General features: G+C 36.3%; 2 protein-coding genes and 2 long non-coding RNA genes across 6 annotated transcripts in view; 2 read left to right on the forward strand and 2 right to left on the reverse strand.

Annotated features, from left to right (window-relative positions):
- engl (endoglin, like) overlaps positions 1–25,345 on the reverse strand; it is a 449,904-nt gene that overhangs the window by 317,541 nt on the left and 107,018 nt on the right. The window lies entirely within an intron of this gene.
- LOC141381099 (uncharacterized) lies at positions 520–2,896 on the forward strand. The gene is made up of 2 exons (XR_015480365.1): positions 520–1,463; positions 1,513–2,896. It is a non-coding gene; the product is annotated as an uncharacterized LOC141381099 (long non-coding RNA).
- Positions 3,526–25,345, reverse strand: part of ddx39ab (DEAD (Asp-Glu-Ala-Asp) box polypeptide 39Ab) — a 22,976-nt gene continuing 1,156 nt past the window's right edge. Inside the window, 9 exon segments of one of the 2 annotated variants that reach the window (NM_212977.2) lie at positions 3,526–3,745; positions 8,245–8,392; positions 8,932–9,076; positions 11,663–11,772; positions 12,526–12,657; positions 15,343–15,461; positions 16,840–17,116; positions 18,848–18,975; positions 21,044–21,252. In NM_212977.2, the coding sequence (NP_998142.1) occupies positions 3,729–3,745; positions 8,245–8,392; positions 8,932–9,076; positions 11,663–11,772; positions 12,526–12,657; positions 15,343–15,461; positions 16,840–17,116; positions 18,848–18,975; positions 21,044–21,251 (1,284 nt within the window). In that variant the 5' untranslated portion in view covers position 21,252 and the 3' untranslated portion in view covers positions 3,526–3,728. 2 annotated transcript variants of the gene reach the window in all.
- LOC147845443 (uncharacterized) lies at positions 18,510–21,176 on the forward strand. Its single transcript, XR_015480379.1, has 2 exons — positions 18,510–20,030; positions 20,144–21,176. It is a non-coding gene; the product is annotated as an uncharacterized LOC147845443 (long non-coding RNA).

Raw genomic sequence — 25,345 nt, forward strand, 5'->3', positions numbered from 1 at the left:
TGATGTTTTTAGATAAGTTAAATGCTCAAGAGTCCAATCATAAAGAGAAACTGCCGTTTTGTATTTATACATTTTTGACAATTGAGAATTTTTAATTTCAGCAGCTGTTCAGAGAATACTTTATGCAAATTAACCATGGGTTTGAGCCTATAGTATATTTATGGTACTAATTTGTTTTTCCCACAGATTAATTAGCAACTGTACAGCCAGAGTTTTACTACAAATAGGCTACCCTGGTTAAACTAAATGGGTAATGTAGCAAACAAGTGAGTAATTAGTGGTTACCACAGTTTTACTACAGTAACTTTTTTTTACCGTTGAAGTATCTTAGAAAGTTTAAACCCATAATACACAGGTTGTGCTTTAAGTTATATGCTCGAGCATCCAATCATGAAGAGAAACTGCTGTTTTGCATTTATATACTCTGACATTTGAGACTAGCTTTCATTACAGCTGCCGTTTAGGGAATATTTCATGCAACCTAACCATTAGGTTTGAGTCTAGTTAATTTATAGTATACCATTTTTCCCACCACAGATAAATTACCAATTGTATAACCACAGTTAAACTATAGGCTCTTAAGGTTAAACCAGGCCCGGCCGGCCCTAACCAATTTGGCGCCCTAGGCAAGATTTCAGGTGGCGCCCCGTCACATTGCAGTAAATTCCACTGCTAGTGTAAAGTCAAAAGAAACTAAACAGCTTTTTGATTGACTACTAAAAGCTGGAAAAATGTCAGATAAATATGCCAATGCAATTAACATTATTGCTGAATAGATCTAACATTTACACATTTGCTTAAGGAAGGAATGATGGGGTAGTTACATTAATATTACTATTTTCCATAACATCTATGCCCTTCCATAACATTAGCTGACGTTAAAACTAACAGATAGCACTATAGCTATTTAATGATTAGCATTGTTGTCATATCTGTCAACGTTGGGATGTTAAAATATGGGACAACAAATAGCTTCAATTGATAGAATACATAGCAAACAATAGAAAATATTGGCAATAAAATAAAAGGTTTAACCTATTAAAATCAATGGCCTATACAGAAAATAAATAAAGCTATAAAATCTATTTAACTTTTAATTGTATTTGCTATTTAGTGAAGAGCTGCAAATTAATCTCTTACTGTGTTTTGTTTGATAACAGAGGTGTTAATGTAAGAATTCACAGATCTATAATGAATGAATGAATGAATGAAGCATTCGACTACTTTAGTAACTGTTGTGCTCATTTAAGAGAAAACTAGTTGTGTTTAAAATAAAACAAGCAGAATAGAGCAAAAAAAAAAAAAAACGAAAAAAGAAGCACTTTTCCGACGGTCCCTTACGGAGAGCTCCACTCCGCGCGAGCTCAGCTCTCCCGGCTAAAGGCATATCCCAGGCTAAACGGAGCAGTGCTCGTAATATCGAGCGAAAAGAAAAAGAAAAAGACAGCTGTGAAACACAACCAGTTTTTTCTTTTTCTAGAAAACACACTTTAGATCTTTTTAGGGTAAGAGGTTTTTGAGTTATTGCCATCTATCACTGAATGTGTGTCAGGAATATTGAAGACAAAACCAACTTACCCCCGCTCATTTCTGGCGCCCCCTGGATGTACAGCGCCCTTAGCATTTGCCTGCCTATGCCACGGACTGGCCCTGGGTTAAACTATATGGGTAATGTAGCAAACAACTGAGTAATTACCATGATTTAACTACTGTAACTCTATGGTTTAGGTAAAACACTCTCCTAAATGTCCTGACCAAAACATGAAGAACCATTAAAGCAGCAGCCAAACATTTACTGTACATGTACTTTTGTCTGAACTCTCACTATTTTGACCTTACCTTTAGGTTTACTCAACCACCGGCACGCAACATCATTAAACCTTACTGGAAAAAACAGCTTCAACCAGCCTAATTGGTTGGCTGGTTTTAGCTGGTCGAACAGCCTGGTTTTAGAGGGGTTTTGGTCATTTCCAGCCTGGTCTTAGCTGGTCAGGCTGGAAAATGATCAGTCAAAACCAGCTTGACCAACCTGGTTTAAGCTGGATATAGCTGCTTTTGGCTGGTCATCTCCCAGCCTGACCGGCTAAGTCCAGGCTAGAAATTGCCAAAACACCTCTAAAATCAGCCAACCAGTCTAGGCTGGTTTAAGATGTTTTGTTGAACAGGGTAAGACAGCCCTATATCCCTAAACCCATATTATAGCGTTTTTGTTGTTGTTTTTAAATCGACCGAATAAGCACTCCGCCATATTGGAACGGTCAAAACGGGTCATTTCTGAATGCTCCACACAATATATGACTATTTCAGCTTATTGTTATTGCAAATAAAATACAACTAAACAAGTTAAATGCATCACAAAACATTAAGGAATGACCATTAAAACCTTTTGCTGTACAAAAATAAGAGAGCAGCACTCACCTGTGCCTTTTTCTCCATGTAATCCTTGGACGTAAGTCGTGTTGGCAAAGTGGCATCTTTTCACTGTGGCCTGACGCTTCGACCGTTTCAACATGGCGGACGTTACGTACGAGGATGCATTTATATTAACGTTTTTACTAAAAGCACATACAAATGAAGGAGTACAACAGGGCTTAAAGGACAGAATTAAAAGCAAATTATTATGATTTATCTACAGTCTACTGCTAAATAACTTGATGACCAACCAAATACAAACGTTGAGAAGGCTAATGCCCTTATTATATATGTGGTTGCTGTCTGATTACCAATTAAGCATAATTGCAGAGTTGCTTTTATTAAAACATATTTGAACAGGCTTTTAAACCAATTTTTAAAATATTTATCACTCAAAGATGGAGCAGCAACGTCAGTCATGGGTTTCAGTCAGTTTAGCTCTGAAGACAGAAGCACTCAATCAAATAAACTGATTTAAAACTTATTCTCGGCTGTGAATTGCTTATTTCATTGCACATTCGCATGAACTATTTGGTAACACTTTAGTTTAAACACCACTACTGACTAAATCAGCAGTGATCAACCTGGTTTCCTGGGCATCTACCTTCCTGCAGATTTCAGTTGCAGCCCACAAACACACCTGCTTGTACTTATCAAGTGCTACTCAGGTCTTGGGGTGGCCCAGTGGGTGGCGCTGTCTCCTTAAAGCAAGGATCAGTGGGCATTTCTGCGTGGAGTTTGCATGTTCTCCCTGTGTTGGCGTGGGTTTCCTCAGGGTGCTCTGGTTTCCCCAACAGTCCAAACACATGCGCTATAGGTGAATTGGGTTCGCTAAATTGTCCTTAGTGTATGAGAGTGAATGGGAGAGTATGGATGTGTCCCAGCGATAGGTTGCAGCTGGAAGGGCATCCACTTCCTAAAACATATGCTGGATAAGTTGGCGGCGACCCGAGATTATTAAAAGGGGCTCGAAAAGAAAATGAATAAAATGTTCAGGTCCTAATCAATTGGTTGGGGTGCGTTTGATCAGGGTTGGAGTAAAACTCTACTGGATGGTAGATCTCCGGATCTCTCTGCACTAGCACTTCTCGGAAGAAACACAGGAAGTCAATGTGTAGTATATAAAAAGTTTTAATTTCATTAAAACCCAAAAACAAAAACATCAGGACAAAAATCATAAAACAGACATCTCGCCCATTCCTCAGAGAGAGAAGCGGTAAAAACAACTGGGTTTGAGGTAAAAAGGAGGCGTTAAAATCGGAGGTTCAGCGCTCCGCCATGATCCATCTGCTGCTGTTCGGAGAACGTCAAGACCTTCATCTGGACTGTTCAACTGCACAGAGAGAGAGAAAGAAGTCATTAAAATGGGTCATGAACTAAGAAACCAAAATTTCCTTGATCTCTCACTATCTAATAAGTTTAAGGTTCAGAACTCAGACTGTTGTGGTTCTTTAAAATGTCTTTTTTTAATAATTGTATTCAAGACAAAAACCACAACTTCTGAATTATTCTACTTCTATGATGTAAACAGTGGATAAGCCCCACCTCCAGAGAAGATAATCACCCAATTCTACTTCATTGCTCGTTTAGCCTTGTTAATACTCGAAACTGTTAGCCAATTAGAGCAGTAGTTGTTTACTTGGGAGTCTGCAATTGGCCACGCCCATTCAAATAGAACTAGTCAATTACTTCCAAATTATGATGGCTTTTGATGTGAAACATTGCTTATTTACATAAAAGGTGAACTAGGTGAGATTATATATTGATCAGGCTATAAAAAAAACAAAGGGACCTTACATAAATCAGACACTCAAATATGTAAAATATTGGTTTGACTCTATAATAGTTTGATTCACCAGTAAATTATTCTAAATGTAATAAGCCGAACATATCCAATTAAACCCTGCTAGAACGTTTAATAGGCACAGCATCGTAACATTGGCCACTAGAGGGCATGTATTCACAACAAACAAAAGCTAATTTTGATGAGGGCGTAACCGAGTGTGAAACCATGGGAGTTGTGGTCTTCATTATCCTGCAGAAATCATGAGTAAAGTATTCAACACTTATGGTAGTTTGAAGCAGAATAAGGCTGATTTATACTTGATAGATCCACAAGTTCCCTTGTACAATTCTGCAATTGATCATCTGCTTTAATATATTTAGATTGAAAAGAATCAAAAAAGACAAGTCATTACAATTGGCAAAACATAAAACCTCACTGATAAATAGAGAATACACACAATATTGATTAAAATGTGCAGTAAAACTAAAAAACAATCCATGATATTCCCAACCTTTTAAAATTCTATATTCCAAAACCAAGCGACATCCATAATGGAATATAATAATGGAACAACGGAACATAATAACGGAATAATGACACGGAACATTGACAATGAAACCATTAGGGTTGGGTCGATAGACACTAGCCATGTCTTCATCCAAAATGCGAATGAACTGGATTATCGCATAAAAGACGTGAGAATGAAGCAGCTTTTCCATCCAACAAGTAAAATCTAACAAAATAGTCACTTCCTGATTAACTGGCGCCAAATATCAACAGTAAAAACTTAACTTGCTGCAGTAGAAGAAGCTTAGTCAATCTTTTCTTCATCTAACAAATGAGTTGCGTCTCAAAAGGTAATCCTGACAGGCAGTGAATGCGCGGTAGCGTTTGAAGGTGTAAGATGCAGAGCGCAGATGCTCTTGATTCTGGAGGTCATTAATAATACAACACTGATGCTTAAACGGTTAGGCGTTTTAGAATGACCAAAACATCTCAGGTGTGTTAGTGTGCTCAGCCTGCTGGTTTGTCGATTTACACAGATTTTCATCCTCGCGTGATCTCTTTTAACAAAATTACATGACCTTGTAATGCGCATACTGAAATTTGTGCGATAAGTGTTTCCATCAGTTTATGCGCATCTTTTCTTGTAGAATAAAAGTTTATCCTACTCAGTTTGTGCATTTTCAAAATATATGTGCATCATGGTGTTTCCATCAACCACTGTTTATGCGCATATGCAAAATGCGCATAAAAATAGGTGCATGGATTTATAGCTAATGTCATCATCCATCACTGATGGCCATTAGACATCACGATGCAGAGCCTGCCCAGAGAGCAGTGCACGTCAGACAGTAGATTAATGATGTCATGCTGGATGGCGTCTCACTATAGTTGTTAAACATGACATTGAATTCATCCTGTCTCCATCTAACGACTCTGTCTTTTGAATCTATCAGGTAACTCGTTACAGCGTCAGTTCACTGCTCCAATCTTTCACTTTCACGCTTATACTTAGTCATTTTACCTAAACCTCAGATACTTTTGGTTGTGCACCTTTTTTTTTTTTACAAGCCAAGTTTGTGGACGCCATAATGACACATCACTCTGCTTATTCATGACAGAGTCCAGCGGAAAAAGTGATTGACTGGTGGTCATTTGTGTGTAACTTATCTTTATTTATGATTTAGTCAAGCGTAAAACCAAGACCATGCGGGTCAACTAGTTGAAACGGTAGACTACAATTAATCATTATAAATGAAATATCCATAAACAAATAAATTCACCGCTGCCTACACCATCGCAATGTTTCACATTAGACATTGTACAATGCCAAACTGGTCGACGTCGCCCTAGAAACAATAATGGAATAATAATAATGGAATAATGACAGTGACTACGTTTACATGGACATCAGTAATCAAACTATTTGCCTTAATCTGATTAAGACAATATTAAGATTAAAGTGTTTACACGAGTTGCTTTTTGAATGTTTTTTTCATGATCGTGTTTTACATGTTATAGCACATACTTAGATTAACGTCATTGCGTCACCGCGCTATCCACAATTCCTCCGAAGTTTCGTGTAATTTCGGGTGTTTTATTATTAATGTCAACTTTAAGCCTAGTTCACACTACAGGATTTTAAACATCAGCAGATCGCTGTGCCGTTCACAATACATGACTTGACTTTGTGTCTTTTGATCTCTGTGGTGTTCACACTACGCAACACTTTGTGAACGATCCACAAGAGGGGGGGTCACACACTACATGATCTGACAACAACTCATTCCCCATCAGCTCATTCAAGCTACCAAACCACAGCCAATGAAATTTTGAGGGAGGAGTCATCAGAAAAAGCTGAACACTATTGGCTGCTTGTGTGCTGATGACATCACTGACAGCGTTTCAAGCTTTGGATAAAGCATTTAAAAACATCGTCAAATCAGCTGATTCATCAGCGGATTAATCACTCATCTGCAAGGTTCCAGTGGATAGATACACAGAGAGTTTTTAATTTTTGTAATTTTATAACTCTTTGAAATAAAACTAACATATTTATAACACCCTGCCGTTTTCCAAATATCAGTGTATTTCTTTCTGACACTGTTATTTTTTTTATTACAAAACAGTAAAGAACTGAGCATTTCTGCCTTAAATTACCATATTGGTCAAAATGACTGCATGCATGTCTGATACTTTTCACTGTGACTTTAAATATGTGTGCATTTTCTTGCCTAGCAACTTCCTGCTAACATAAACAAAACTTTCTGATGGAAAAAAACATCAGTTTACTTGAGATATTTCAAAACAGCATATTCTGTGCTGTGAAATAGCTCCTGTTTGAAAGTGAAAATGAAAGCCAAGACCTTTGCATGTTCTAGTATCTTAACTACATATAGGCTGCATTACCAAAAAAGATGATATTTTTAGGGTAATGGTGTCATTAAATATGATGCCAGACATTCAAAGCTTAATTTTAATATCTCAATAATAGCGTTGAATGTAAATATGTTGTGACAATATGGCGTTTCATATGAGAACGGTCAGAATGAGCAGTATGGTAATTCTAATAGTTGCAGAATTCTAGTTCCACTGTTAATATAACCTACTCTCATGTCTGTGTTAGCGCAGAATGAAGCGAGTTCACCGATGCCCATTCTGACCAATCACAGATGTTTCTGCTGAGCTCCTGAACACACAGGCATTCAGCTCATGCTGATTTGCTCTCTCATTGGCTGCAGCCCGTCACTACATCGGCCGACTGCTCTGGAATATTTAGCATGCTGAATGTTGGATTTCCGTCTGCGAGGTGTCGATGACGCGTCAGTGAGCCTCGTTGATGCGTTGTTCAGTAGTTCACACATAAAGAGCGGCGAGCGCCGAGCACCCGTAGATTTCTTCCCGATCACAGCCCGATCTGTCGGCGAGCTCGTTAACTTCCAAATCAGGCTCAAATCAGGCTTAAAATCCTCTAGTGTGAACTAGGCATTAATTGCGGTTTGGCACTTTCACTCAGGCATGTCCCCCATGACAAACGAGATCTTGGATGCAACTATGAACTGCTGGAAGAGTGTTGTTTTAATAGAAGTTCATTGCGCATGCTGAATGGAAGAAAAAAAAAAATCTCTGCATTTCAAGATGCCGGAGTCGGTGGTCTGCACTGACTTGGTAGGTGCAAAGAGTGTCAAACAGCCGTGTGTTTGTGTGTTTGTGTGTGTGTGGACTATCCTGTCGCAAAACGCGACAAAAAGCCCTACATGACGGTAATAATTCGACTAAGGTGTTTACATGTCTGTAATGCACTTTAATAATGTGACTAAAATCGGCATACTCCACACGTCTTAATTAGATTTCTCTTTAGTTCGATTATGACCTTAATCTGAATAAATTAATCAAAAATCGGTTTACATGGTCAACTCGTAATCAGAGTATTGTCTTCATCTCATTAAAATCAAATTATTGGTGTCCATGTAAACTTAGTCATGGACATAATGGAAATGAACAATCTAATTTAATTTATCATTACAAGACTGCAGACTCACTGTAAGTGGAAATGTCGATCTCCTCCGGTAACTCGGCCACGTTGACCTCAAATCTGTCCTGCACGTCGTTCAGGATCTTGGCGTCTGTCTCGTCTGACACAAATGTGATGGCCAAACCCTTGGTGCCGAAACGACCCGCACGAGCCACCTGAGAACAGGACAAGAGTTTCAATGAATGTGGGAGCTATATGCAGAGCTCTGCATACATGTTATGGTCAAAATCAAAGGTCTATCATTTCATATTATGCTCTATACGTCATCGCGCAACATCGCAAAATACACCGTTTACAGTAATATTTTCATAATTTATATGAGCACACCATTACAGAGATGCAGACAGAAACATGAACAGCATTGAGTTGCAATCTTTAAAGTACAAGGTTTACATTTGGCATTGATTAGTAATTATTTTTCTATTTATTTAAATGTTGGAGCTGTAATCAGCTGAAGTGTTTGATATTTTATTCATATTTCTTTTATATTTCTGCATTAATATATAGGATTGCATATGAATGAGAAGAGAATACATATTAAAATGAAATACGTGCTTTACATGTGGTCCATCTATATAAATTAATTGATTGATTTGACAGGAATGGCACTATATTGTGATGTATATCATTATCAGGATATGAGATGACTGGTCAATTCAGCTATTATGAATATATAAACCCAGCAGAAACACACCCTGTGGAGATACGTGTCTGAGTCCTCCGGCATGTCGTAGTTGAAGACGATGTTGACTCTCTCGATGTCCATTCCTCGTCCGAACAGGTTTGTGGCCACCAGGATCCTCCTCTGAAAGTCTTTAAACTGCTGATACCGGGACAACCTGCAAGGCCAGATGCAGATTTCAGGTTAACCCTTGTGCGCCCTCTGGGGTGATTTTGAATCTTAATTTGAGCACAGCTTTTTTCGTTTCAGCAGACGGAATAGTTTGACGACAAATTGTTGACACATATTTTGGAAAAATGCTTTAAAAAAATTAATAAAAAAAAGCAACAGCACCCTCTGGGCAAACTGACAACCCTTCTGTTATGTTGGTGTCTGTTTTTGTCCACTTTGCAAAGCCATGACACTATATAATCATGCATTCTTGATTATTGCTGCAGCTATTAATAAGCTGATAATATGCATATTATAAACTTCTCTCTTGCTTTGTTGCAACCCGTAGTTTTATATATTATATAATGTGTTTGAAACAAACGTGGCTAACTCGCTGTGAACAGCTGTGTCTCATTTCAGAGCTCTTTCAGTTCTCGTAGTTGCCATGGTAGCACACAACACAATCGATGCTTCTACACTCAACTTTCAAGGTTTCACGACAGTAATGTATACGCACAGTTATCTAGATTTAAACTGAACTCAGATTAGCTGGATCAAATGATCTTCAACTTGCTGTTATGGAAGTAATTTAAGCGTGGACGTTCAGCTCGGCTCACTGAAGTCAGATTTTTGACTTTAATTCCCGCTTTTCTAAACCACTTTTAGAAAACGCCCCAGATTTCCCAGGCTGGATTATGCAAATTAGCTACTTTGATCTAACAAGAGATTAGAACTGAAAATAAAATCTAATCATTAAAACGACTTCATAATTAACATTTCAATCAGGGTTTTTGCAGGTTTGACCAAGTCAAATTCAAGACAATTATAAATGAAGTTTCAGACTTATACAGGGCTAGTTAAGGTCTTTTTTTCTAATTGCCTGGTTGGCTCATAGGAAAAATTTACATGCCCATGAGAATTACATTTTTTTTTTTAAATCCCAGAAGTCATTCTTAGCCACATATTAAATAAGGTGTCCATTCTTCCTACATCGCTTAAATTATCCAATATGTTTTGGCAGATCCTGGATCTGTTCATCTTGATATCTGATATCTTGATATCTGGCTAATTTGGTTCTTCAAACAAGTTCGCGAATCAGATTGAAATGTCAGGATGAATTGATCGGAGATCGCTGCCTGTGTTTTGAAGGACAGATCCAACAATTCCCGAAATCATGATCAGCAATGCAACGATTGGCTGACAGCACACCAGCGTAATGACATCATCTAATTAATATTCAATTATCCATGTGAGCAAAATGACATAAAATTAGCAGCAAGCGGTTTGTTAAATATGATGCGCAAATTACCTTCCACATTTGTTGTGAGCTGCAGGCTTCACACTTTCATGTGTCAAGAGTATTCATCATGTATTTCAATGCCCATCAATGCACTTAGTTCCACATTTAGAAAAGACTTTCTTTATAATGGTAGCCTAGGCCTACTGAAGTTTTTTTTTTTTTTTAAATCGGCGAAAGGAATAACTATAAATTAATTTATATACACAATTTAAAAAAAATTACCGTTTTCCCAAGTGTATATAACTACTGTGAGAAAAGATCAGCGTTTGGTACATACGTTCAGTATTATCTTTGCTTGAACTGACCCGATCTAATCCTTTTTATATAAATGAGCCTGCTCCCAACCAGCTTTGAGCTACAAGAACTGTTGCTATGACAACAACTCAGATGAGTGTTGATGAACTAGAAGATTCTGGATCATGTTAAATCATCAATATCCAAATCCAGCTAATTGAGTAATCCACCTACGAAAAACAGACCCCAGGTGTTAAAACAAGCAAACTCTAGTTATATACAAACCATTTCAAAACTGTAATGAAAATTATATAGGTAAACAGTTATACACCCGGTTTCAAAGACAAGACTAGTCCTAAACTAAAATGTAAGTCAGAGCTGCTTCAACAAATAAAATTGCACTGACTGATTTTTAAATATACCAGTGCCTTTGTTTTTTGTCTCAAGATGCACACCAGTAATGTTCTTTTGTAAGCATGTTTATAAAAATTACTTAAATGTCCTAATTGAACCATGGCCTAATCCTAGCTAGTCTAAGCCATGTCTGTGAAACAGAGCCATAGATTTTTGATAGCTTTGAGATGGATTGCTGGTGATTGGAAGGGTGTCAACCGTTTTGAGTAGTTTTATATGGATATTAAGATTTACAACACAATATTTCTGTGAATTTAATACTTTAAGACCTACAATTTTGCTTTTGAAATGTAAGATGTTAAGACTAAGATCTGCCGAAAAAAAAAAAAAAACTGTAAAATGTGAATCTCTTTTAACAACTATAATATGCAGTGGATTTGAATAATAATATTAATAATGCAAGAATATTCCAAGCTGAAAGTTTATATATATATATATATATATATATATATATATATATATATATATATATATATATATATATATATATATATATATATATATATATATATATATATATATATATGTATGTATGTATATATATATATATATATATATATATATATATATATATATATATATATATATATAAAAAGTAGTGTGTTGTACGGTTTGCAGTGTTAATCAGTATAAGTCTGCACGCACCGCTCCTCCTGGGCCATTCCTCTGTGGATGGCGATGGCTGGGAAATTCTGCTCCACCAGTAACTGTGAGAGCGCCACACAGCGCTGGACAGACTTCACGAAGATCACCACCTGCAGGAGGACAACACTATTACACTCCAGAAAAAAATAAATAAATCATGCAACCCCTCTCCTAAAGCAAAGACACAAAAGACTGAAACTACAGTTCATCACATGACCACTAGAGGCTGCAAAAGAGTCAATCTGACATGTAAAAACGCCATGTACAAAGTGAATGATATTTTTATAGTCCATATTACAGCACAAATTATATTAATGCCTAAAATTATGCATAAAGGAGTGGTCACATGATTGAAATCAGGTATCTAACTTATTTATAACTTCTTCAAATTACACTACACTCCAGAACAGAGGACACTGATTAGCTGTAGGCTATAAAACAGCCAGAAACGCTGTCATGATGTTCCGTCTCTATTTAATAGCCCAGCATACTAACAGACTTTACTGAAAGTAATTACTTAAGCCACATTTATCATTATGATTTATCATTTATCATTATGATGGTTTATCTACAGGAGTGCTTAATGCATTGATTGAAACACATTACTACAGTATAAAGCCAAGCTCATGCGCCCAGAATGCAAATGCAAAGCAATAGTGTTCCATTAGGAAAATACAGCCAGCCATCTCAGGCTCCACCCACATTCCTCTTTTTGCCTATTGTTGATTCAGACGTGATGTCATTAGCTGGCTCCACCCACTTTGAGCATCAAATGCGCTCTGTGGGTGACACCACAGACCCTACGACCTTAGTGTTACACAATTTGGCAGTTCGTACATTGAATGACTGATCATGAAAGTCACCTGGTTGAACTCCAGCACGTCGAGCAGGTCGAAGAGCTTGCGGTTCTTCTCGTTGTCCTTCAGCTTGCAGTAGTATTGCTGCAGACCGTGAAGAGTCAGCTTCGTCTCGTCATCCACAAACACCTCCATCGGCTGAAAATAAAGGGAAAGGTTTTGATGAATAATCTGAATTAGAGAGGCGTTAGCGGTACACTATGTGCACCAATGAATCAGTGAGTCACCAACCATACTGTGGACACCAATTGAATCAGCAAGCCGTTAACTAGACCGTGATCACCAATTGAATCAGTGAATCACCACCATCATGTCTGTGCATGCGCCAATTTCTCCATATGTATGACATTAAGGCAGTATAAAGTACAATGCTTTGTTTGTTTTTGAATACTTAACACACGCTACCTGAAAAAAGTCTTGTGACCTACCAAAGTTAACAAAGAATAACTTGACTTCCAGTTGATCATTTGGTATCAGAAGTGGCTTGTTTGAAAGGCAAAAGCCTCTAAATACAACTTTTGTTATCTTGGAGGACTGCATCCATACATCTCTGCAATGACTCAAATCACTGCTTAATAAAGTCATCTGGAATGGGGAAGATAGCCTTTTTTGCAGGACTCCCAGAGTTCAGCAAGATTCTTTGGATTCATCTTCAACGCCTCCATCTTAGCCCAGACATGCTCAATAATGTTCATGTCTGGTGACTGGGCTGGCCAATCCTGGAGCATCAGGAGCTTTGATGTGGAGGCTGAATTATGAGCAGGAGCGCTATACAGCTGAAGAATTTGCCCTTTCCTGTAGTTTGTAATGTAATGGGCAGCATAAATGTCTTGATTACTCAGGCTGTTGATATTGCAGATCTCTCGCACGCCCCCCATACTGCATAGAACTCTAAACCATGATTTTTTTCTTCACCAAACTTGACTGGTTTCTTTGAGAATCTTGACTCCATGTGGGTTCCAGTAGGTCTTCTGCAGTATTGGTGATGATTGGGATGCAGCTCAACAGATGATTCATGGGAAAAAAAATTCACCGTCTGCCACCTTTCCAAAGATCAACTAGAAGTTGTTTGTTGCTCTTACAACTGGGAACAAGACTTTTGTCAGGTAGTGTGTATATGAGTGTGTGTGTATACAGTTGAAGTCAGAATTATTAGCCACCCCCTTTGAATTTGTTTTTCTTTAAATATTTCACAAGTGATGTTTAACAGATTCAGGGAATTTTAACAGCATGTCTTGTAATATTTTTTGTTCTGGAGAAAGTATTTTGTTTTAAGCTACAATAAAAGCTGTTTTTTTAAACACCATTTTAAGGTCAATATTATTAGCCTCTTTAAGCTAATTTTTTTTTCGATAGTCTACAGAACAAACCATAATTATACTATACCTTGCCTAATTACCCTAACCTGCCTAGTTAACTTAGTTAAGCCTTTAAATGTCACTTTAAGCTGTATAGAAGTGTTTTGAAGAATGTCTAGACACATTTACTGTCATCATGACAAATAAAATACATTTGTTATTAGAGATGAATAATTAAAACTATTATGATTAGAAATGTGCTGAAAAAAAAATCTGCTCTCCATTAAACAGAAATTGGGCAAAATATAAACGGGGGCAAATAATTCAGAGGTGGATGGATATATATATAGATATATATATATAGATAAATATATATATATAGACTGGCTTTTATCAGTAACGTTAAGACAAACCATATGGATCATCAGTACTAAAACAGCTGGATAAATAAATGTAATAGTTAACATTACATACAAGTCAGAACAAAAGAATAAATACAATTAAAGGTTTTGTTTTTCAGCAGCTTCTAATCATTTATATTTTGCAGTAAGTGTTTGTGCTGATTTATGCTCATCATGAATTAATTTAAAAGTAAAACTAGATGGCTAGAAGTGCCCATCTAGAATGATTGACGCATTCAAATAATCTTTAAATCAGTCAATTTAAAAAAAAAAAAAAACTTTTTACGATTAGGAAAACACACCAGAGCACTCCTCTGAAATGTATCCGATATGAATCAGATCTCTGTTCTCGTGTCTGCAGTGTAAGCAGGTAGTTCGAATTTTCACCTGTCAGTCAATAAGAGTCGTGCATAATTAAAAACCAAAGCGAATGACGCAAAATCTGACACTTTCATTTCAGAACGGACTTCAGCAGAGCCCCAAATCTTAAATCTCATACACAAGGACTGAAACAGCTTTTATAGTCATATAGCACAGGTATTAAAGCATGTTAACGAGAGCGAGAGAGCGCAATGTCCGCCATGTAACCAATATAAACTAATATAAAACTAGTGCATAAATCACACCATGGACATTACATTAAGATGCCTAAAGGTTTAAAAAAGCCTATATATCAAAAGAAGATGGACAAATGAGCACCTTTCTGTTATAAACTATAATAAAACAGCTCGTCAAAAGCTGCGAAACAGATAATATACAGAAAGGGAAGAGCACTCTTTAATTATCAGCTGTTAGTCAGCGCCACTCTTTTTCCCCTGGTCATTGCACTTTTGTCGTGTGCTGTGTAAATAGAGACGTTCGGATACGAGTCACATTTAAAAGATGTGAGCAGGTCATAAAAAAAAACAAAGTCACAAATTCGGAATTGACCATCAAGATCTTCAGTGTAAATGCAGCCTAAAAAAAAACATGTGCTCACAACCTGAAGGCACTCTTACTTGCGATATCACATCTATATTAGAAGTTCTACGAATGCGCTCTCATCTTGCACATCATTTAAAGACCGATATAATAGTTTGAGAAATAATGCGCGACATAAGTGAACAGCAGAAAGCTTTACTCACGTCCTGCATGAACTTGCGGCAGACGGGCCGGATCTCCTTGCTGAGCGTGGCGCTGAACATCATGCACTGCTTCTCATGAGGAGTGAGCCTGAAGATGTCCTGAACATCACGCCTCATGTCTGACAGAGAAACAGTATTAAACTCAGCACTGCACACAGATCAGGCACCGGTTAATAGTACAGACACCCTAATGAAATAATCACTAAACTATAAAAGCTTTCAATTTTAAGAGTATCAAAAAACTTGATTATTTTTTTAAAAGGTACTCAAGTTTTACAAGTAACAAATTACTTGTGTTCATTTTGCAAGAACGTTTGGTTTGAATAAACGCTAAAATGTAAGGCAGCAAATGAATACAAGCTATAAAAACAAATATCAAGAACATCCTGTAGCTGTACTAGTTTTATATCCAATAAATGTTAATTGCATTGGCAAAACCAAGTGTGACTGGATGACTTGTTAACTGTAGACTATGAACATCTGAATTAGGGAGTAATTTACTGTACTCCGCATGAACAACTTAATCAGTGAGTCAGTATCTGTAGATTCTTCATAAATTGAATCAATGAGTCATTAACAGTGGACTCTGAACATCATCTGAATTGGTACTCATTAAAACATACTTTAAATGAACAATTGAATCAGCATGTCAGTATTTGTAGACTCTTTATAAATTGAATCAATGAGTCAATAATTTTGGACTCTGAACATCATCGAAATTGGAGAGTCATTTAAATGTACTCTAAACAAACAACTGAATCAGTGAGTCAGTATCTGTAGACCCTCATAAATTGAATCAGTGAGTCACTAACTGTGGACTCTGAACATCATCTGAATTGGTGAGTCATAAAAATATACTCTAATTGAACAACTGAATCAGTGAGTCATTAACTGTGGCCTCTGAACATCTGAATTGGTGAGTTATTTAAATATACTCTAAATGAACAATTGAATCAATGAGTCATTGACTGTCGACTCTGAACATCATCTGAATTGGTGAGTCATAAAAATGTACTGTAATTAAACATCTGAATCAGTGAGTCAGTATCTGTACACCCTTCATAAATTGAATCAATGAGTCATTAACTGTGGACTTTGAACATCTGAATTGAAGAGTCATTAAAATATACTCTAAAAGAACAACTGAATCAGTGAGTCAGCATCTGTAGATTGTTCATAAATTGAATCAATGAGTCAATTTTGGACTCTGAACATCATCGAAATTGGCGAGTCATTTAAATGTACTCTAAACGAACAACTGAATCAGTGAGTCAGTATCTGTAGACCCTCATAAATTGAATCAGTGAGTCACTAACTGTGGACTCTGAACATCATCTGAAATGGTGAGTCATTTAAATGTACTCTAAATGAACAACTGAATCACGAATATCCACGAATATCATTTAATTGATAAGCAGTTGATTCAGTGAGTCATTAACAGTCGACTCCGTATGAACAATTGAATCAGTGAGTAAACCTAACACAATGTCCACTCACCCAGCTGCTCCAGCATCTTATCGCACTCGTCCAGGACGAAGTGTTTGACGTTCTTCAGGTTAAGGGTTTTGTTTCGCACCAGAGCGAGGATTCGCCCCGGCGTGCCGACCACGATGTGAGGGCAGCTCTTCTTCAGCACATCCTCATCCTTCTTGATGGACATGCCGCCGAAAAACACGGCCACCTTCACCGTGGGCATGTACTTGGAGAAGCGCTCGTACTCTTTGCTGATCTGAAAGGCCAGCTCTCGCGTGTGACACATGACCAGCACCGACACCTGGGGCGCACCAAATAAACACGGTCACCATCTACAAGACTACACTCCGCACCACACACACTTGTTTGTTTATTGCCACATTAGCAACTTTCTATTTCATGGCATTAATACACAGGTGGGAATACAAGTATTGAACATGTCATGTTTTTGTCCTGGGAATAATATTTGCAAAGGCGTGTTGACATGGAAATGAACCAGATTTTGGTCAAAACACAAACAATATAAAACTAAATCTGAAAAATGAGTTGTGTATTAACAATGAAATGACAGAATGAGAAACTCCTGAACTATATTTAATACTGTATATAAAAGGCTATTTTTGCTGACGTCAGCTTAAAGATGCCGCTCATATGGAGAATGAAGTCACACACATTGCTCAGGTGTGAGTTTTTATACAGACTTGCACAGAACCATCAAGATTTAGATTTTTGTGGGTCTCGCCTATCAAAGCAGAGCTTTATTTTGTACTCTCTATTGGAATCGGATCAGGTGATTGGCTGGGCCATTCTACAGCTTGATTTTCCTTCTCTGAAACCATCCGAGAGTCTCTTTGGCTGTCTACCCTGGAATCATCTTCATCCTCCTGCTAATGTAGATGTTGATGAAGCAGCTGATATTCTTTTACAATGGAGGAAGTGCAGAGGCTTGCTGAAGAACTACTGAGAGATTTCAGCTGCTGTCTGGGCTTTCACTGCCGAACTACACCTCCCTTTCTTCATGTGTTTTTCACTGTCATTTTATTTTATTACATAATTTTTCATTTAGAAACGGCATATGGATTTCTTTTGTGATCGACATCCAGGAAAAACTGTCAACAGCACTTTTAGAAATCCGTTTACCCAGAAAAATGGTGACGTGTTCAATGCCTTCCCCCGCTGCACATCAAAATAGTACATAACTTTATATTTTTATTAAGCTATGACAAACAAATATATAAATAGAAATAAGATGCACAAAAAAGTATATTAAAGCGTCTAACGATTTTTCTATTTAATATAATTTTTAATATCCTTCCGGATGAGGTTTTTAATGATAAAAATCTTGTTTTACGGTAATTTTACATACTACTAAAATACGTTTTATGATGAGCAGCTTGATGGTGAATAAGTATTAAAGACCACATTTAAAAACTTATATAAAAAATACATGCATCACAATTACGCAAAATAAAGTAATAGTTCTCTAATAACACAAACTGCAATGCAACACATTTCAAAATTAAATTTTTTGTAGATATGTGATATTAGCTACTTAAAACATTTTTGATTAGGATTTTATTTATATTCAATTTAACAATAAACATGCTCTATTAAGTCAATTAATTTTCACATGGCATGCATGCTAAACGATTAAGCACTTTTATTTTGTAGTAGTTTCTATTTTCATATTTATTGTGATATTTGAGATCACCACATTCCCATGCTGCATTAACTAAAAGCTCACTTCACTTAATAATTATAATAATAAAAATATTATTTAAACATTAACCATAAACTTTAAAATGATAAAATTCACCCAGGCATGTTGCATATTCACAAACAACTGATATTTACTAATGGCCACCATAAGCAGGTAAAGGAGGAGGGGTAAAAAAAAAAAAAAAAAAAAAGCTTAATTTGACATTAACAATTCGATTCTCTTTAAACGCCTCTTAAACCACAGTAGGACTTGCTGCAATTTAAAACTCAACCCGTTCGGCCCTAATATCATCATAAACAATGCTAAACCAACCTGTCCGTCCACTGGCTCGATTTGCTGCAGGGTAGCGAGCACGAACACAGCCGTCTTCCCCATACCAGACTTAGCCTGACAGAGGATATCCATGCCCAGGATGGCCTGCGGGATACACTCGTGCTGCACTAAAACACAAACACAAAGTTCACTTCAGACTTGTTCAGGTTTATTAGCATAGTGCTGCTCACAATGATTAGTTTCAATGCAGGTTTACATTAAAGCATCACAATCAAAACCAGAAAAAGTTAATAGTTATAACTTTATTAGGTGCTATTAACTTTAACAGCTATTAAACACAAACATAGTAAACCTAAAGTTATATAGTATATAGGCGATGCACAGAGAAATATAAACATAACTGGCATCTTAATCTCTCACTAGAGGCATAGATGTCTATCATTTACCTAATCAAGTACTCTGACAATAATTTCATATAGTTAATCAGATAAAAAAGGGAGTTTTTCTTTTTTAAAGAGTGTTTCATCACACAACGTTCATCTATCTAGTTTTGATGTTGCAGTGTTGTAGTATTGCGTTCTTTTCCTCGTGCGCTACCTTTACTAATAACGTGAACAATTTATGTAAAAGGTATGAGAAAGGTGCGGGGGGTCCTTTGGAGTTAAACCCCTCTCTTCTGTTATTGGTTGGTATGCACGGAGAAATGAAAGTAATTTTTCTCTTGGGCAATTATTATTTTGTTAGGCAAGTTAGTTTTAGTTACTAGACTGTTTTGTTTGTTATTTTAGTAATCCCATATTTTCTTGTATTATGTTCTTTAAAATTGATTCCCTTAATTTTCTTTTTGCCTGAGAAAAAAAAAGGAAACGAAAATGATTGCCTATATCAAGACAACATGTTGTCATCTGGTGATTCTGGGTCTGGAGACAGTTGATTTAAAACGCTCCCCTCTTCAGTTATTTGTTTGTTCCTATTCTAATCCCTAGACTTTTACAGAAACATAACAAGAGCAATAACAAATACACGAGAAAAAAAAAAAGGTTGTTTTTCACTTTATAAAAATGGGTAATATTTTATAATAACAGCCCATTGGTGAATGCACCTGCTAACATGAACAAACGATGAACAATGGCAAGATGAGTCTATATAGGGCACATTTCAAAACACAATGTTTATTCAATATGCTTCACATAAACAAAAATAAAAGAAACATAGAATACAAGTATTAAAAATAAAAGCAATAAAAAAGTATAATTATTAAATTGCTTGGTAATAAATAAACTTAATTTACCATACGTTATTATCAGGTAAGGTTAATATTGAAATCAAATGAAGTGGCTATAAAAAAAATTAAAATAAAAAAACTATGGCTATTGCACCGTGTTGTCTATATGCTTGTTTTTACCTGATGTTTAGAACCACCTCTGAGGATGGGGGGGGGTCACAAGTAACTGGAATAGTCATTTTGTAAACCCCTGTATTAAATAATGTGAATGTGTTACAATAAAACTACACATACCTGGCGACAACTAACCCCAATCAGTGCTTTAAATTCTCAACTTACATTAAAAATATTAGCAATCAAAAATAAACCATATTTAAACATGAAATTAAAGCAATGCAGCTTAACCTGAAGGGCGCAAACAACTAATTCAAACACAACTATAAAGACAACTCATTTATTCAAAGTTCCTGCGCATCAATTAAATTTAAAGCACTTTTCAGATGCATTCTGTTTCTTTTTCAAGCACTTTAAAAGTGTGGAAAGTACACATACTACTCCACGATATTTCAGATGCTATTTGTTATGGCATTCTGCAGCAATGTATAGGGAAAAACAAAGCCCACTAATAAAGAGTTATTTACTCTTAATATGTAATGTGGTTGCTTATTTTTCTAAAAAATAAATAAAAAGTAACATCAGATCCCGACAGGCAGATCATGCAACAGGAATATGCACATACTCCAGAGTTTTCATCTTATGGAAGGGCAAAAATCTATTGCTTTAAAGTAAATTATCACCCATTTAGTAACAGATTATTACAAAAGCAACAATCACATTCTCAAGCATTTTATTCAGAACCAAAGCCCTTATCAAACCTTAAACATCAGATTAAAACTCAAGCATTTGGCAAGGTTTTCCAGCACCTGTTTGAACCCCATTTTTCCACAGAGAAAAAAAAAAAATTTCCTCAATTTTTTTGGGAAGATGTTTGTAACTTCAGTGTGTCTGACCTTCAGAGGGATGCTCGAACCCGCAGTCCACGATGGCTCTCAGCAGCTCTGGCTTGAGCAGAAAGTCTCTGAAGCCGGAGCTGTGGATGGAGACGTACGAGCCCTTCACCTCCTTCTTGCCCACTGGAGCGGCGCTTTCTGGGGCTCCCTGAGGCTCCTCATCCTCCTCATAATCCAGCAGCTCGTTCTCAACGTCATTCTCAGCCATTCTGCAAACAAAAAAAAAGACTGATCAGAAGACCGCAGAGGCATAATAAAATAAATCATATCTTCACCAAATCACACTTCTAAAACTGTTACTCAACAACAATACACTGCCTACAACAATCATCCACCAACAGTGTGTGTGTGTGTGTATGTGTGTGTGTGTATGTGTATGTGTATGTGTATATATATATATATATATATATATATATATATATATATATATATATATATATATATATATATATATATATATATATATATATATATATATATATATATATATATATATATATATATATAAACAGGGCTTAAAAATTTGCCTTATTGCTTAGTAGCACCGGTGCTCCTAACTTTGAAAATGTAGGCGCATCAGCCAAAATTTAGTCGCACCCACAAATTATAAGCACCGTTACTACAAGTTTTATACAAACATATTTATTGCATTTGAAATCACAGTAATCAAACCAAGTAAAAAAAAAAAAAAAAAAAAATTGTAAAAAAGACACACACACACACACACACACACACACACACACACACACACACACACACACACACACACACACACACACACACACACACACACACACACACACACACACACACACACACACACACAAGTGTAAGTAAAATATGTCTCAATGAAATCCCGCTATCATTAGAAAATAAAATTTTATAACATAACTGAGTGACCAAAGCATACACGGACCGTTCACCGCCCCTGCACGCACTGCTTGACATGAATGAATCTGTTAACGATATAACTGTGCTGTTCTCACGGGTGCTGTCTGATATTGCACTAATGTTTTTGATATATATACTGTACCTTATATGCATATGTCATGTTAATAGCAATACTTTTTAGGAGTAGTGATATTAGTTTAGTCAGTGTAAGCCCGTTTGCGATGGTGTTAAATTTGACATATAGGTGCCACTTGCATGGCGGACGGCATCTGGCGATTATATGAAGGATTAAACAGAAGCTCTCGTGCTAGATGTGGCAAACTGTTACCTGAAAACTCCATCCCACAGACTTATTATAGAGGACTTGAAGCCTTTGGAAGTCTTTTATCCACTCTTCTAAATGTGTAGATGGTGGATTAACATTCAGCACATGATCACTAGTAAGATTAGTGTCATTATTTGTAACTTTAGATGCCATGGTTTCTAAAACTAAATCTGTCAGTGTTATCTTCATTCTCATCTTCAGCGCTTTACAATTTTTCATTGTAGTAGCTCTCTCTGTCATCAAAAGCCAGAAGGCATTGACTGAGTGATTGACAGCTGATATTTCAGTGCTAGAGCTGTGGGCCAATAAGAAGACCGCGAGGGCGGGGCAAGCATTACGGACTTGGCTTTGTTTACTGCAGCAAGTCGACATGACAACTGTTTGAAACCATTCCTGAGCGCTGCGTTTCGCATTTCATGTGCAGACAAAGAGCTGAGAGATGCATTCTGCATGAATGTCTCCCGAATCTGCGCATGTGGTGAACATTTTGCAGTAAAAACTGGTCGCACACAACAATTTTATACACTCGCACACATGCTCCCAAATATATTTTGAGGTCGCATAGATAAAATTTGTCGCATATGCAACCAAAATGGCCGCAATTTCGAGCCCTGCTTGGGTTGATCTTATAATTCACTATTTGTGCAATTGACCTGGCCCATTTGCCACTGCTGGTCAGCTCACTCAGACAGCATTCACAGGTGGACATGGTAATCTGGTGACCACTTGTGAAAATGCTAGCACCGAAAACACATGTGAATAACAGGTGGACAACAAAAAAACCAAAAACCAGCCTGATGACTAGTGACACATGAAACAAACATTCAAATACAAAAGTACTGCATGCATTTCATACAGAATCAATATCATACATGCTAATATTTACTAGATGTAATCTGATTGCAATTTTGACCATTCAAATTGCCATTTCTGATTTCGCTTTTAAGATTTACACTGTCATTTAGCGAATGCTTTGTATTTATTTTTAGCATTAAAAGAATATACAAACAAAACACGGGCTACTATTATCAATAAAACCACAAAATCATTACATTTTTTATATTACTGAAAAGTAATAACATGTATGATAATAATAATAATGATTACTTTCAAAGATGCAGTTACTAAGAAACATAGGTTCCACTTTATATATTGCAGGGCTCAACAATAAGGACTACCCGATGGCCCATGGCCAGCATAAGAGACGCTTGGGACAGTAGACAGGATCATTACTGGCCCGATTGGGGGTCACTAAAGATTATTTTGTCTGCGACTATTTGTCAATTGCTTGCATTTTAAGTTTGTGCATTTAAGTCTTTAAATGCTACCTTCTCTGTAACATCGTAAACACCATCTTGCTTTTCGGTTCCCCTTATCTGATTTGATGTTTTGAGCATGCTATTTTTTTTTTCAATAACCTGGTAACAACCAGTATAGCCAAGAAACGGCAACATGGCAGCAACATCATATTATAAAGCTAAAATGAGCTAAAAACTAAAAAATGTCTGTATCTGTCTTGGAAGCAGACATTTATGTGTGAACAACACGCAAGTGCTGTTTTGCACAATTTGCCATCAGTTTGACAAGTCAACCACCTTTTGTTAGATCATTTCGAACTGCAATAAAATACCTGCACATTTCCCACACTGCTTTTTCTGTTAGCATAACACTATAAAATGTTAATAAATGTATAATGAGCAAAACTTAAAGTATTTAAACTCAAGATTCAATGTCATTATTTTCAACAAATTATTTAAAATATGTGGGTAAAAATAGCTACTGACTTCTCTTTTTTTCCCTTTTTTTTTGGTGGGGCCAGTAAATATTTTAGCAGGGCAAGTAAAAATCTGAACCACTGCCCCGATCGGACCAGTAGAAAAAAACCTTTAGCATTGAACCCTGTTATGTGACCTTAACTACTATGTACTTGCATCAAAAAAATAAATACAATGTACTCACTGTGTTCATAGGGGTAAGGTTAGGAACAGGTTTGGTGGAATGGGTAATTACAGAAGTTAAATTACAGATGTAATTACATACGGTTATTTAATCAAGCATCAGCACAGAGTAACATGTATTTACACAAATACATGTAGCGAATTATTAATTTCTGTGTAAGTACATATTAGTTAAAGACACTTAATAAAAAGTGGGACCAAAAATTGCAATTTTACCATGTTTATAACTTTTTCTTCAAAAGAAGGTAATGCTTCACACTCAATTGCTTCGTACTGTTTTTATTTGTACTTTCTTACAAAAAAAAAAATTTAAATAAAAAAGTAAAAATAATAAAAAAATAAAAACAGTACGAAGCAATTGAGTGCGAATCATTACCTTCTTTTGAATAACAGTAACGATAAGATTAACGCACCAAACCAAAGAAGTAATAAAACCGCAAGCGCGCAGGACAAACTTCAGTAACTTTTATAACTTTTTCTTAACACGTAACCTGAATATTTAGATTATTTTTAACCCTCATATTGCAGACTTTCTACATTCCATCACGGTCAATTATTTTCCTTTAAACTAACAGCAAAAGTAATTTTCATTGCCGGGTTTAACTAAATTATTTAATGACTTGAAACACAATTCTAAAGTTTTTTTTAGGACAATTTAACTGTTTTATGTTCTATCTACTTAAATTTGTAAAAACAATTAAGTTAACCTAATAGATTTGAGTTGATACATAAAATCGATGTACCATGTTTAAATTGATATATCATGGTAGGAAGTTCACGAAATGCCTTCAGGGAAGATGACTTTAAAAGTTAACATCAATGGCTTGCCATAAAACAAAAAAATCCAGTTGACTCGTACAATGTAATGTTGGCTATTTACATAATGCTGGCCATATACAAAAACCAAAACACTAATTTCATGTTCCAGTGTCACACGAGGACAAATGTTCAGGGCTAAGAGAAACCAGAAATTTACAATCGATACCATACAAACAAAATCTAGGCTTATTCTCATTAAATTAGTTTGTTTGAAAATTACTTGAAATATGAACAAATACACATTTAAACATTCTTAATGGTTTGAAATGGTTGTCCAAAATGCAACAACTAATGAAATGTAGGCTTTTC

The sequence above is a fragment of the Danio rerio genome, chromosome 3 (assembly GCF_052040795.2).
Source record: "Danio rerio strain M-AB ecotype USA chromosome 3, GRCz13ab, whole genome shotgun sequence".
Classification (NCBI taxonomy): Eukaryota; Metazoa; Chordata; class Actinopteri; order Cypriniformes; family Danionidae; genus Danio; species Danio rerio.